The 14,739-nt window shown below is 41.0% G+C and overlaps 2 protein-coding genes across 2 annotated transcripts; both read left to right on the top strand.

Annotated features, from left to right (window-relative positions):
• The first annotated feature begins 301 nt into the window (after positions 1 to 301).
• LOC124266824 (serine/threonine-protein kinase 35-like) lies at positions 302 to 3,419 on the top strand. Its single transcript, XM_046701623.1, has one exon. The coding sequence runs from the start codon at positions 657 to 659 to the stop codon at positions 1,680 to 1,682; it is 1,026 nt and encodes a 341-aa protein (XP_046557579.1). The 5' UTR covers positions 302 to 656; the 3' UTR covers positions 1,683 to 3,419.
• A 6,999-nt stretch (positions 3,420 to 10,418) lies between these two features.
• Positions 10,419 to 13,432, top strand: LOC124266825 (serine/threonine-protein kinase PDIK1L-like). The gene has a single exon (XM_046701624.1). It carries the CDS (start codon positions 11,029 to 11,031, stop codon positions 12,082 to 12,084), a length of 1,056 nt encoding a protein of 351 aa, XP_046557580.1. The 5' UTR covers positions 10,419 to 11,028; the 3' UTR covers positions 12,085 to 13,432.
• Positions 13,433 to 14,739: the final 1,307 nt, after the last annotated feature.

A 14,739-nucleotide genomic window follows, 5' to 3' on the forward strand; every position in this document is an offset into this window, starting at 1 on the left:
TCCATTCCCCACATGGGTACAAAGTGTGAAGCCCGTTTCATGTGTCGCCCGCCGAGATATTGCTGGAATATTGCCAAAAGCGGTGTAAACCCATACTTACTCGATCATTAAATGTTTGCAAGATATATACGTGGTGTTCATTGACCTTCCACGCTCTGCCGTGCGTGACCAGGCTGTCACCAGCGGAGCTCATAACCATGCATATCTCCATCGAAGGGAGTAAAGTAACATCCGGGTCATATACAAAACAGAAAAATCAACATTATCCCCCACCCTACTGATAGACTTGTTTGATATGCCTTCGCTCCTGTATATTTACATGTCAGTGTCGCGGTGACCTTACTGAACATGTATATACAGGTAGACGCGTGTTACTCAAATAGATCGGCGCATTGTCTGCACAGGTATTTGTCAGGGGTCGCAAGTGTAGCCTTCCAAGTGTAGGTAAGGTGTCCAGCTGTAGATGTGTGCCCTTGATCTTAAAATAGCCCCGGCTGTCAAGTAATACAACTAGACGCCATTACCAACCTTGTAATGCGAAAGGGATCGCTCTATCTTCGCAGTGTTTAATGTGTGTTGAAGGTCTGAAAATAGCTCCGCTTCGTTGAATAACACAGCAAGACGCCATTACAGATCCTGTGAAAGGTGAAATCAAGATGGCAGCCGATTGGATTGGTGACTACCAGAAACTTCAGTTGTTGGGTAAAGGACAGTTCGGGGAGGTGTTCATGGGAGAACGCCGAACAGACAAGAAGCGTTTCGCACTGAAAAGTATCTGCACTAAGTATGTGTTCCGGGGCATATCTATGGACAGGATACTGAGAGAAGTTGAATCTCACAAATCCCTCCCAAAGCACGAAAACATTCTAGAGTTCATTGAAAGCATCCATGTGAATGGTTACTTGTACATAGTGCTAGAGCTGTGTGAACGTGGAACTTTAGAGGACTACGTGATTAAGAAGAACCCTGACAAAGACACAGCTTTGTCCTTCATGGTCGATCTCGCACGAGGATTGAACCACCTCCACAGCAATGGCATTGTACACAGGGATGTCAAACCAGAAAATATTTTGCTTGCTGAAAGACCACACGGGCCGCCAAGATGCAAGATATCGGACTTTGGGGTTGCAAGAATCATCAACATTCCATCTGGTTCTGATGCTAAATTTGACGCCTTGGGCAGTTTGGCTGGCGAGGAGTACTTCAATACCCTATGTGGCACTCCCATCTATCTTGCACCAGAAGTCCGGAACGAGCATTATACAAAACACTGTGACATTTTCTCTCTTGGTGTGGTCTTCTATGTCCTCTTCTCGCCGGAAAGAACCAAAGATGGACGACTATCACCTTGGGTCAGAAACGGAACACTGTTCTACGTAGCTACAGATTACGAAATCAAACAGCAAATTGAGAAGTACGTACACGATGAAGGGATTTGTGAGTTGATTTTGTCAATGCTCAAAACAGATTATCACTCCCGAACACCTGCCTCCGCTCTGGAAGAACAACTTCTACGTGTGGCCGTCCCTGATGATGAAGTATTCTTCGTGGCTTGCCTCCTCGCGGCAGTCAGTCTCATGTTCCTGTTATTCCCCGCACCGTTATTCGGACTAGCTCTTGCCCTGTTGACATTGGGATGTTGGCAGTTTGTTCCCAAAGGATTCTTTCGGGGCTTATCTTGAACATCTTGAGCCTTGATACCCACAATTGTGTCTTAACCGTGAACATACATATATATATATATAGATACATGACTGATGAAAACTAAGAGCATTGAATTCAATGATTGTGTGGAATAGGTATGATACTACGATTCGCTTTTAGTCACTCGGTTGAAACTGGTCAGTGATAACCTGACATTTCAAACTGTGTAGATTATTGTCTGTATTTATATTAAGGTGAGTACGGAAGTGTAGATAATTTCAACTCATGCCCATATGTAAAGTTTTGAAGAGAACACTGTTATTCATATAATTAAAAATACAAAACCCTATTTTTTTATCAAATTCTGGATAGATGTAATTTAAATAATTGATTTTAATTTGAGTAAAGTCATATTTCACTGATTAAACATTAACGTCAGCCCATTGAATAAACAGTATCGATTATCCGTCGAAAGAAATTAGATTGGGCGTAACAGTCAAATTACGTGATATGAATATGAAAGTTTGTGATAACACCAGGAATTCGCGAAAAGGATCAGCAATTTGTTGAGAGACATTTAGAAGTTGGAGCAGTAAGGGAAGATAACAATATATTGATGAACAAAGTCTTCCTTACAGTGAGAGCGACGTTTCAGTGTAGGTTCTAACACCGTTACAAAGCCGCTTCAAAAACACCTTTCATGTACAGTTTTTGTACAGCATAATTACGCAAATCATGAATATTTATACCATGCACCGGTAGTGGAAGTATTGATCGATCTACGGATACGTTATCGATCACATAACGTGATGGCAGTGCACAGTGCGTGTTGAGGTATCAATGTTTAAACACCGGTGTGGAGCTACAGTGTTGATATTATCGGTAGGCATACAACAATGAAATCAGTCAGGCATTAAATCTTCCGCTCATTTGTGTACATAATACACTTTACTGAAAGGTAGTTGCGGGTGTTGTTTTTGTTGTTGTTGTTGTTGTTTGTTTTGCTTTTTTAGAATTTGATCATTACAGCGATTGTCGACAGTAATCAGAAGTGCCTACTTTAGCAAAATGAGCATTGAGGGTGTGGTCGACATGGGATAATGCGAGCAAGATATTATTGCAGAGTGGAATGTATTCATGAAACATTTTTAATACTATTGATTTAGTTGATATGATACAGCAAAACCTGACGGATACATATATATATATATATACAACTATGAAAGAGGAAAATGTGTCTCAATTCACGTAATACTGTAAATAGAAGCGACAAAGGGAAGCTTCCCCCAAGGGACATAATCTGTATTTGTGTGGGGAGTTTCAGTTCCTTATTGTCATGTTCAGAGAGTTAGCGACGAAAAAAATAATCAAAAGTCAACTCTGCAGGGAAACCTCACTGATGTCTTTTTTTTATTTATATGAGGTAATGTTAGTAAATTGTGTCTCCGTGAATAGTGAATGACGTCATATTGTACCTTTCTCAACATTAATAAAACGTGTGTATTTAACTGGCGATTAATCAATGCCTGTCGCTAAAATGCACGTTTACAATATCGGGAAGTTGTCAAGTTTGATTAACTGACCGTATATGGGTAATTCTCACTGTATTATTGGTCGCAATGTTGGTGTCAAGAATCAGCTGTACAACAAAGGCATTCTGTAGCTACCACCTCTGTAGAAATTATAGTGCAGAACTCGCAATACTGATATTATATTTGTGTTTGTACCATTTGGAGACAATCTGCACAAGCTAATAAATTTGATTTGTGATTTTGTTTGTGTGTTATTGGTGTTATTTGGCTTCACAGGTGACAAGTGTAAACTAAAATGGGCATCACTTTTCAACGGTGACGAGCCATACAGTCTCATACGTATAGAATATCCGGGAGTCGCAATTAACACTGCACCAAGGTTATTATAGTAAAAGCAGTAACCAAATTAACACGGAAATAGATAACGTTTCCTTCCTGGTGAAACCAGAAAGAGAGAGAGAGAGAGAGAGAGAGAGAGAGAGAGAGAGAGAGAGAGAGAGAGAGAGAGAGAGAGAGAGAGAGAGAGAGAGAGAGAGAGAGAGAGAGAGAGAGAGAGAGAGACGAGAGAGAGAGAGAGAGAGAGGGAGGGAGGGAGGGAGGGGAGGGAGGGAGGGAGGAGAGAGAGAGAGAGCATCTGTTTAACCAATGCTTAAATCTGATTTTAGATTGTTACTTCACCGTATTCACCACTTAACATTGCATATATGCGAGAGTTTATACTCCGAGATGAACACGACAAGCCTAAAGCTATTGCAACACAAGAGACAATATGTTCACAATTTAGTTTAGAGAGGGAGGGGGGCGTTCGCTCGGCACGACGAAGACCCAGGTTCGATTCCCCACATGGGTACAATGTGTGAAGCCCATTACTGGTGTTCCCCGCCGTGATATTGCTGGGATATTGCTAACAGCGGCGTAAAACTGAACTCACTCACTCACTCACATGAGATTCAAATACTGTAGATTAATCGCACCTGTACGGGTCATGTGTATAAATATGAAAAATATATATTTGTGTGTGAGAGTGAGAGAGAGTGAGTTGGGGGGAGACGAGGAAGAGAGAGAGTGTGTGTGTGAGAGAGAGAAGAGAGAGAGAGGGAGGGAGGGAGAGAGAGAGAGAGAGAGAGCATCTGTTTAACCAATGCTTAAATCTGATTTTAGATTGTTACTTCACCGTATTCACCACTTAACATTGCATATATGCGAGAGTTTATACTCCGAGATGAACACGACAAGCCTAAAGCTATTGCAACACAAGAGACAATATGTTCACAATTTAGTTTTGTTACCATATGGTTGTAGTTACTGTGTATGGTGTTGTGTGGCATAGTTCGATAGCTAACACAGCAGGGTGTCCGGGCTTCACGCACTTACTAGACTAGGACCGATTGTGGATAAAAGTAATGCAAGAGGCATTTTTAGTAGGATTTGGTATCCAGGTTATTTAACCTATTTAAAGGGTGCTGATCACGAAAAATTGGAAACCAAGATGAAAAAAAGTGTTTTTGACCCTCAAAATTGAAAAACAAAATGGCCGCCCAAATCTCCTTAAATAGTGGTAGGTGTGCACAGTATTTTCACCTGTGACTGTATCTCTATTTTGTAAATTTTGGAAACTTGACCTTTTATGACATTTAAAGAATGTTGATCATGAATAAATAGGATTGCAAAAGGAAAAATGTTTTTGGGACCTCAAATTTGAAAACGAAATGGCGGCCATAGTCACCGCAAGTAGTGGTAGGTGTGCACGGTATGCAATCACCTGTGACTCTATATTTATTTTCTATTTTTTAAAGCTGACCTTTTTAGACATTTAAATGGTGCTGATCACGAAACGGTAAAATACCTACTGAAAAGAAATTGATAATGAACCTCAAAATTGAAAAAACAAAATGGCCGCAGAAATAGCTGATTTTGTGCTGATTACATCATTGTTACCTTAACGGTATTGACGGATAATCAATGAAACTTTAACAAACAATTCTCAACACAATATATCAGCTGAACCATACCAGCTGAATTTCAATTTTTTCATGTTATGTTTAATAATTTGGTCAACACAACCGTAAACAAGTTTCAGTTCAACATTGCACAATATTCAAAGATTCATTGAATAAGCATCTTTGTGACAAACCCATCTCTGTGAATTCGGGAAGTGATGGAATAGCTTCCCAAACTTTCCTCCAGATCATGATTTGGTAATGGACACGCTGGTTGTGGTGGCATAGGGCATCTCTTGTTGGTGGCATCAACTCAGGTTTAATAATAATAATAATAATTATAGATCACCCGAACCCTCTCTGCTGCATACTATCTTTAATCTGTAAAACATAATAATAATCCACTTGTAACGCGCTGAATCCATGCACAGTACATGCTCTAAGCGCAGGAGATGAGAGAAGTTATACAGAGAAGACAAGTCTGAACAGGGTTGGGTCTTAAACGATGACAAAGATTCACAGTCTTTCAGGTACTCGGGGAGGGAGTTGCAAGCTTTAGTGGCTGCATATGCAAATGTTCTCTCCGCATAGTGGGATGTTTTTTTACCATGGGAACATGGAGCAGGGTTTTGGTTTTGGAACGTACAGTTCTTGCTGGTGATCAGATATGTAGGAGGAGCCTGACCCGACCGGAGACTGGAAGACAAGACAAAGGAGCTTGTAGCTGATACGCTGTTCCATAGGGAGCCGGTGAAGGCTGTGGAGAACAGGAGTGATGTGCTCTGATTTCCTAGTCAGTGCAACAATCCTTGCTGCAGTATTTTGAACTGGTTGTCGTTTGTTAAGCTGCTGTTTAGTTGTCCCAGACAGAAGGGAATTGCAAAATGATTTGGCGGCCATTTTGTTTTTCAATTTTGAGGTTTATAAACCAAAAAATTTCAGTTGGTATCCTCTTTTTTCGTGACCAGCACGATTTAAATGTCATAAAGTGTCAGGTTTAAACAAATTAGAAAATAAATATAGAGTCACAGGTGATGACATACCGTGCACACCTACCACTACTTGCGGTGACTATGGCCGCCATTTCGTTTTTCAAATTTGAGGTCCCAAAAAACATTTTGCAATCCTATTTATTCATGATCAGCATTCTTTAAATGTCATAAAAGGTCAAGTTTCCAAAACTTATAAAAATAGAGATACAGTCACAGGTGAAAATACTGTGCACACCTACCACTGTTTAAGGCGATTTTGGCAGCCATTTTGTTTTTCAATTTTGAGGGTCAAAAACACCTTTTTCATTTTGGTATCCTAATCTTTTCGTGATCAGCACCCTTTAAATAGGTTAAATAACCTGGATACCAAATCCTACTAAAATGTGCCTCAACATTTTTTATTTGAGCCTTTTTTCCAGAATCGGGCCTAGTCTATACCTGAATATATTTGTTTTGGCATGCTGTCAGAAACAGAATGCTGATGTCATGTATGGGATTATCAGCTGATTTAGACCCACTATTATTAACACTGTTATCAGTAAATGGGACAATTCGACAAATTTCTATTGACACAGCTTATCACATAAGACGGCGTATATTTATAGAATAACGGGGCGTTGTCAGTATAGCCCTGTGTAACTATACACGTAGTTATATCCCTGCATTATCGGGTGGGCCGTACAGTACAACGTAGGGGATTAAATGAGATTCAAGGGGCGGTGGGGTAGCCTACTGGTTAAGGCGTTCGCTCGGCAAACCGACGACCCGGGTTCGATTCCCCACGTGGGTACATTGTCTGAAGCCCATTTCTGGTGTTCCCCGCCGTGATATTGCTGGAATATTGCTAACAGCGGCGTAAAACTGAACTCACTCACTCACTCACATGAGATTCAAATACTTTAGATTAATCGCATCTGTACGGGTCATGTGTATAAATATGAAAAATATATATTTGTGCGTGAAGAGTGAGAGAGAGTGAGGGGGGAGAGGAAGAGAGAGAGAGAGTGAGAGAGAGAGAGAGAGTGAGAGAGAGAGAGAGAGAGAGAGAGAGAGAGAGAGGGAGAGAGAGAGAGAGAGAGAGAGAGAGAGAGAGAGAGAGAGAGAGGAGAGAGAGAGAGAGAGAGAGAGAGTGAGAGAGAGAGAGGAGAGAGAGGGAGAGAGAGGGAGAGAGAGAGGGGGGAGAGTGGGGGAGAGAGTGAGAGAGAGAGAGGGAGAGAGAGAGGGAGAGAGAGATACTAAGCAAAAGAGCAGAGCGTGGCGTGAGGTTTTGACATTATTTTGACATTACCAGCGTCAGTGGTCATTGTGTTGACTGAGTACCGGTTCATACACGTTGCACTGATCATCGGGGCTTTGAATGTGACGGTTAATATGCCCACTTGTGTATTTTTTCTTGTTTTCTGGATTACAAATTGCCGTGACCGTACCGTTCATAATGGTGCCAGCACTTACGCTAACAATGCTGTTCCGAATTCTCCAAGCATGAACCATATCTCATTTAGTAATTAAAGAAGCCTCGCATCAATCAAAATCGTGTTAATTTGACCACGTACACCGGATCCTGGCATGATAAAGGGATGCTGACAATAAACATATCCGATGACTGCATATAATGACAGCAAAATACATATTATGTCGCTTATAAATTCAAATAGTTGCATTAATCATAATCGAGTGAGTGAGTATAGTGTTTAGCAATGTTCCAGCAATATCACGGCGGGGTACACCAGAAATGGGCTTTACATATTGTACCCATTTCGGGAATCGAACCCGGGTCTTCAGCCTACGCTCAGCTTGACTGTGAGTGTTTAACAGGTTACATGGGTGTGGTGTGAAACGAAAGACAATATCCTGCACATCTCTACGCCATGCCGGACATGCTAATTACATCACACTGTGAGTTAGAGTGAGTTAAAGTTTATAGTCACAGCGGCAGTATTTCTGCCATATCGTGACTTAAGACAGTTATAAATTCATGACAAATGCGCAAATTTTAAAAACCTGTCGACGAAGGACAGTAAAACCAACTAGTATATCACAGTAATAGGAAATAAAACGAGCGTATATCTCTAAAACAGGATTTCAAATTAGGACAATACAATATAAAATAAGGCTGAGGATCGCCAGCGACTGAAGGTAGATCACCAGTCTAGGGACCATGGGGACTTACAGTACTTTGGCTACCTGCATGGACCCTAGCTGGATTTATACCATTCCTTCAACCACTGGCGACTGTATTGATATTTAGCCAGAATAAAACAACAAATATTCTACGATTAAAAAGGTGTGTAGAACTAAACTGACTTGGGAAGTTTGGGGACTTACGTACCCTCTCACAAAACATATAAATCAAAATTTATCAATCAATTCTATTTCTTTTAAAAACTCAATGATTAAATGATAGTTAATTTTACTCATCACACCGTGAGGCAACTAATAACACAGCAGGACATGAAGGCTACATGTACCTGGCCACCACCTTTGATATTATAGAAAAAGGTGTGGGGCGTTAGGGGGTTGATGGGCTCATGCTGAGTATGTGAGGGAATATCTTGATGGGAGTGAGTGAGTGAGTGAGTTGGGTTCAACGTCAGTTTAAGTAATATTCAAGCAATATCACTGCAGGGGACACCGGTAATGGACTTCAATCATTGAACCTTTTTGGGTATTGAATCCGGTTTACCGAGCGCGGACAGTCCTTGGATGGGTGACCGTGTTCGGCAGCTTGACTCCTGAGAGTTTCAAGGACTTCAGCCCTGCCCCACAATGAAGCACATGTGATACGTGTGGTCTCACCTTAGGCAAGTGAGTTTGTTCAAACATGTTCTGTTCACCCCGCAGAAAATGGGTACCCGGTGGGATAAGTCATGTGACCATAACCTTCTTGCGCCTCGCAAGCTTGGGTTATCCGGGGTAATAATGAACTGTCTGTTTGCATGCACTTGGTGTAGGGAATTAAGCGCTATAGAAGTACACATTACTATTATTACCCTCTCGGCTACCAGATCCACGAGAAAGGAATGACTGTCAAGATACTCTGCTGTTATTCCTTCAAAAGGGTGTGCTGCCTTATTAAAACTGGCTTCATTTTTCATACATTTTTTATTTTTCTCTTAGAAGTGAAATGTTAACAATAGGGCATATCTGTACATATAAAACTGTTACTGTATGTAGAGCATATATGTTTATGGGTCGGAGGGCTTACATGCATTAAATATCTCTGACTTGACGCTGACGTTGACTATGAAGAGTATTAATGTATATTCTTCGCTGTATATTGTGTGTTTAATCGTATTTCTGACATTCACACTTAAGGATGGGGAAAGTGGTAGTGGTGGTGGTGATTGTGGGCGGAAAAAGAAGTTGGGGGGATAATATTGTTTTCAGATGCAGTAGAAAACACAAATATTTCTTTCATTTAATAGTCTAATAATGTTTTTGACAGATATCCCACCCCCAAATACCCGAAATGACTGGTCACGTGGCAAGAACAGAAAAAGACACTTTTATATTGATACAACTGATACCCAAGGCATCAATGCAATAAATATTTGCATAGAGCATAACGATATCGACGGTATTGCATAGCTCAGTCTCGATTATTCAACGAAGCAAATTCCATTTATGGCACAACAGCGTTGAATATTAAACAAATTGGGTACTGTATATCAGTGATGACACCAGGTGTTCACAAAAAAGGTGCCTGACACCTTACAACATTAGGCTACTCCTCCTTCGGCGTCATTCAAACAAGTTAGACAATTCAGCTTGGCGTGTGTGTGTGAGTGAGCTGGGTTTTACGCAGCTTTTAGCAAGATAATGGCGGGAGACAGCAGAAATGGGCTTCACACATTGTACCCATGTGGGGAATCGACACCGGGCGTTCAGTCTGAACGCTTTAACCATAAGGTTACCCCACCGTCCCGATGCACCTGGCCCAGATATTTACATTGTATATATACAATGTATACCGTCAGCTCCGGATTAAATTTGTCTCGTGATAAGACTGGACATGTTATAACCAGAGACCATATAATATGGTCTCTGTTATAACTTAAAGTAATACCATTAAAGAGAACAAGGATTTAATGTTTAAAAATCACGTTGCTGCAACGAACTAGGAAATACAGATTTGTTCAACGTCAATGACTCATGTTCCCTACAAATGCACAGCACAGCACAGCTTGAAACCTCCCAAAAGCTTTTCAGTTTAATACCTATTAAAATCAAACAAGAAACGCAGCCAGTTGAATATTTTGTATTTTTATAATGGTTAAAGGGATGACTCAGTCTTGTAAGATGCGCGCTGTGTGTGACCAGAATCTAGGCTCCCTACATATGTTGCAGTATAAATCAATATTGATTCAATTGGTGTGTATCGACTACATTGAGAGCAGAGCAATACAGTATGTACAGCTCGGTATGTGGGCCTCTACCTAGATCGGACAGAGATACAAACCAAACCCTGTCAGTCTACTTAACATATTTAGAACAAGACCACGTGGACGGCTATGACGTTGACTACAGCTGATCTCATTCACCACAAAGGACCGAGCCGTTCCGCAGATGACTCATCGGCCTGTGTTAATGTTTGAAAGAAGGCAACTGGGACACAGCCAATGTTGACTCGGGCATCCAGCGTACTCTCCTTTGAAGTCATACTTACAACGCTTGGTTGAGCGTGTGAGACGCGTTTTCTAACGAATCGGAACATTCACGTTAAGGGATAGCCCAGAGATATAAATAGGCCAATGCTTCATCAATGCACTTGGCTGACGGGACAACACAGTGTACAGAACGTGTTGGAGAACTGTCCCAATTTTTTTATTTGGTCTACTGCGATATATACTCGCCTGACGCGGATGTGAAAGGTTATAACGCAGAGGAATCTTGGTGGTGTTGGGAGCTTTCGACTTCTCTATGGGACTGGCGCGAGATCCTCAGTTGATTGCTCGTCAACTCAACATGTATCCGGACCGTATTGGGGATTATAAAATCCTTTCGACTCTTGGAACCGGAGCTTTTGGAGATGTGTACAAAGTGGAGAAAGGGGGGAAGGAATATGCCATGAAGGATATTGTGATCGGTGCCAAAGTTGACAATATGATTCTTCAAATGGAGGTAGATTCCCACAAATCGATACCAAAGCATGATAATATTGTTGTGTTCATTGATTCCTTTCAGACAAAGTACAACTGGTACATTGTCCTAGAGTACTGCGCGCTAGGGACACTTGAGGATTACGTTATAGCCCACCGACCAGACAAAGACGTCGCCACGTCCCTCATGCTGGACATGGCGAAAGGTCTGCACCATCTACACAGCAACAACATCGTCCACAGAGACATTAAACCTGAGAATATCTTAATGGTAAAGGGACCATATGGAATTCCAAGATGCAAGATTTCGGACTTTGGTGTGGCAAGGTTTGGAATAGCTGGTTCTGATCCCGGACCAAGCAATGGGGTGGGTCAAGAAGAACTCTATTTCCAATCATTGTGTGGAACTCCGTATTTCATTGCACCTGAAGTGAAAAATAGACAGTACACGAGATCCTGTGATGTCTTCTCGCTAGGAATAGTATTTTATTTGCTCTTTTCAAAGGAAACATCATCTGACAATCGCTTGACCCCTTGGGCCAAAGGGGGAACGCCTTTCTACAGAGCTACAGACGCGCAGATCAAAGACCAGCTTAAAAAGCACATCCATGATGTAACAATGTACAAACTGATTGAGTCAATGTTGGTGATAGATTTCCACAATCGGGTGACAGCTAAAGATCTGGTGGACAATCTCATGGCTTTAGAAGTGCCCGATGACGAGGTGTTTCTTGCAGCATGGATGTTTGTGGCCGTTGTGATCATGCTGGCAATATTCCCCTTCCCTCTGTTTGTGCTCACCGTGATTATTCTGTTGCTTGCCTGTTGGCAGCTTCTCCCGAGAAGCACCATCAGAAAGGTGTCTCTGTTAACATGAGGATAACCAGTGCCAAATGGAGATTAATTGTGATTACTGCATTGCATTATGCCAGAGACGGTTGGGTTTTACAAGCATTCAATACTTTGAATCACCACGGATGTATTAAGAGTGTTCAGAGAGAGCGTTTCCAGGCTTGTCAGTACATATCGGATCGTGTTGTGGATATGCTTCCCTCCTCATCCTCATCCCTCCTGACACGCAGTGATATGGCTTAGATACTGGATCAATCAAACTCACTTACTCATCTCAATGAAGTCAAGGGACGGTGGGGTAGCCCAGTGGTCAAAGCGTTCGCTCGTCATGCTGAAGACCCTGGTTCAATTCCCCACATGGGGACAATGTATAAAGCCCATTTATTGTCTCCCGCCATGATATTGCTGGGATATTGCTAAATGCGACGTAAAACCATACTCACTCGATGAAGTCCGTGAGATACACTACACAAGAACCGTGTTTTTATCTGCATATATATATATGGAAGACACAGACTACGTTTTGAGGGCGCCACATTATGATTTAAGAAACGTGCTTTTGCATGCTATCATATTATTATAAATGTATTTGATATTGACTATTACAAATGCTTTACTTTATACATTGAAAACAAATGGCAGTTAATACAGTAATCTGTACCAAGTATTACATCATAAACATATTATTGTGTATTATTCAGAATATTATAAGCGACACGTGAGACTTAACTCATAAAACGAGGTCATATTAAAATACAGATACAATCCATATGAAAGGTTTTGGAACTTTTATCGTTTATACTGCATGGGTGCTACCTAATACCTATTTTGATCGATATCTACATTCAACATTCAAGAAAGGCTAGGCACTGGGGGCAGGTCACACAGATTCTCCTTGTAATTCTGGCACTATCTCCCGTGAAGCAATATCCTTGATATGACAAGGCCTGTAAGCATAGCGTGACTTATGTCTCTTAAGGAATGCAGGCAGGCATTTCATTACATTAGACGCAGAATACACGCTATGTATTGCCGCGCTCTAAATCGTCGATCAATCTACACTTAGTTGCCCTGCCAAGGAGCCGCGTGATTCTCGCTGTCAACACACCTAGATATGAGAAGGGATGTAGGAATGTATGCTGGGTGTATCTGGTATTGTGACATCGGTTGTCCTTTATATGCCGTCAAATGTGGGTGAGCCGTGGTTTATAATAATATATGATGTGTGGTTAGTCCGAGTTAGACTGACTGCCGCCCAATTAATAACTTGACGGAGTGACCTACAAATGAAGAAAAATATCCTGTCAAATAATTACGCATGTCGAAAACCTTTAAGATCTTTGTTATACAAAATAAAAAATATGTACAGCTTACAAAAGGACAGAACATTTCTTACTATTTCTTATTATTTTATAAGGGCGGTGGGGTAGCCTAGTGGTTAAAGCGTTCGTTCGTCACGCCGAAGACCCGGGTTCAATTCCCCACATGGGTACAATGTGTGAAACCCATTTATGGTGTCCCCCGCCGTGATATTGTTGGAATATTGCTAAAAGCGGCGTAAAATCACACTCACTCACTCACTCACTGTAATAAAGACGTTGTTCATCCATATATTGTTATCTTCCCTTACTGCTCCAACTTCTGAATGCCTTTCAACTCACTCACTCACTATCATTTTAAAATCTACTCGATACAAAACAGAAATTAAGCTTATCATTACTAAAGAAGAGATAAGATCCCTATTCACATTTCCTAAAGCGTCAACAATATGTTCCCATATATCGTCGTATCACACGTATTGATTAATTATATTTGATATACTTTATCACATTTCATTGTTTTAACAGATTGTATAATAATACAAAACATTTGCGTTAAATGCCCACCATATACGCTACCATCGTCAGTACTTGAAACCGAGATTAAGATTATCGAAATCACTAAATTCTTCAAATTCATCTTCAGTTTCGAAAACGTTTTCATCCTAAACTGTGTTGCAGCTTCAATTTCCCTTCAACCTCTTTTCATCGTGGGAGTTAATGATACATGTGGACACGGATGTGTTTTTAACATGTGAACACATGTACTGTTCTACTGACAGCACATCAACGTTAAGTAGTAATTACCATTAGGAATTAATTTTATTGATTATTATACCTTAACGTTACTGACTCGTGAAGGTCCGGGTTAGAATTGATCTTCAGTAACCCATGTTTGTCGTAAGAGGCGACTAACGGGATCGGGTGGTCAGGCTTGCTGACTTGGTTGACACATGTCATCGTATCCCAATTGCGTAGTTCGATGTTCATGCTGTTGATCCCTGGATTGTCTGGTCCAGACTCGATTATTTACAGACCGCCGCCATTTAGCTGGAATATTGCTGAATGCGGCGTACTAAACTCACTCACTCACTTCTACATTTTATAGTCTTATTTAATGCAGACGATCCATTCCTTTAGCCAGCAAAATCTCCTAAACTCACTTAATTACTTCTATGAATACTGTACTTGGTATGTTGTTTAACGTCGCACAATATTCCTTAACCTTACTGATTATTATTCCGACTAAGTATATATGGTTGTATATATCTACATGGTCCACAAATCCAAGCTGCAGTCATTGTAGTATATCGCCATGTCGGTCTACTCCCATTTGTGAGAACTCCCGCCATGTCCAACAT

Source organism: Haliotis rubra, unplaced genomic scaffold, assembly GCF_003918875.1.
Source record: "Haliotis rubra isolate DU_JTF1 unplaced genomic scaffold, ASM391887v1 Scf1280, whole genome shotgun sequence".
Classification (NCBI taxonomy): domain Eukaryota; kingdom Metazoa; phylum Mollusca; class Gastropoda; order Lepetellida; family Haliotidae; genus Haliotis; species Haliotis rubra.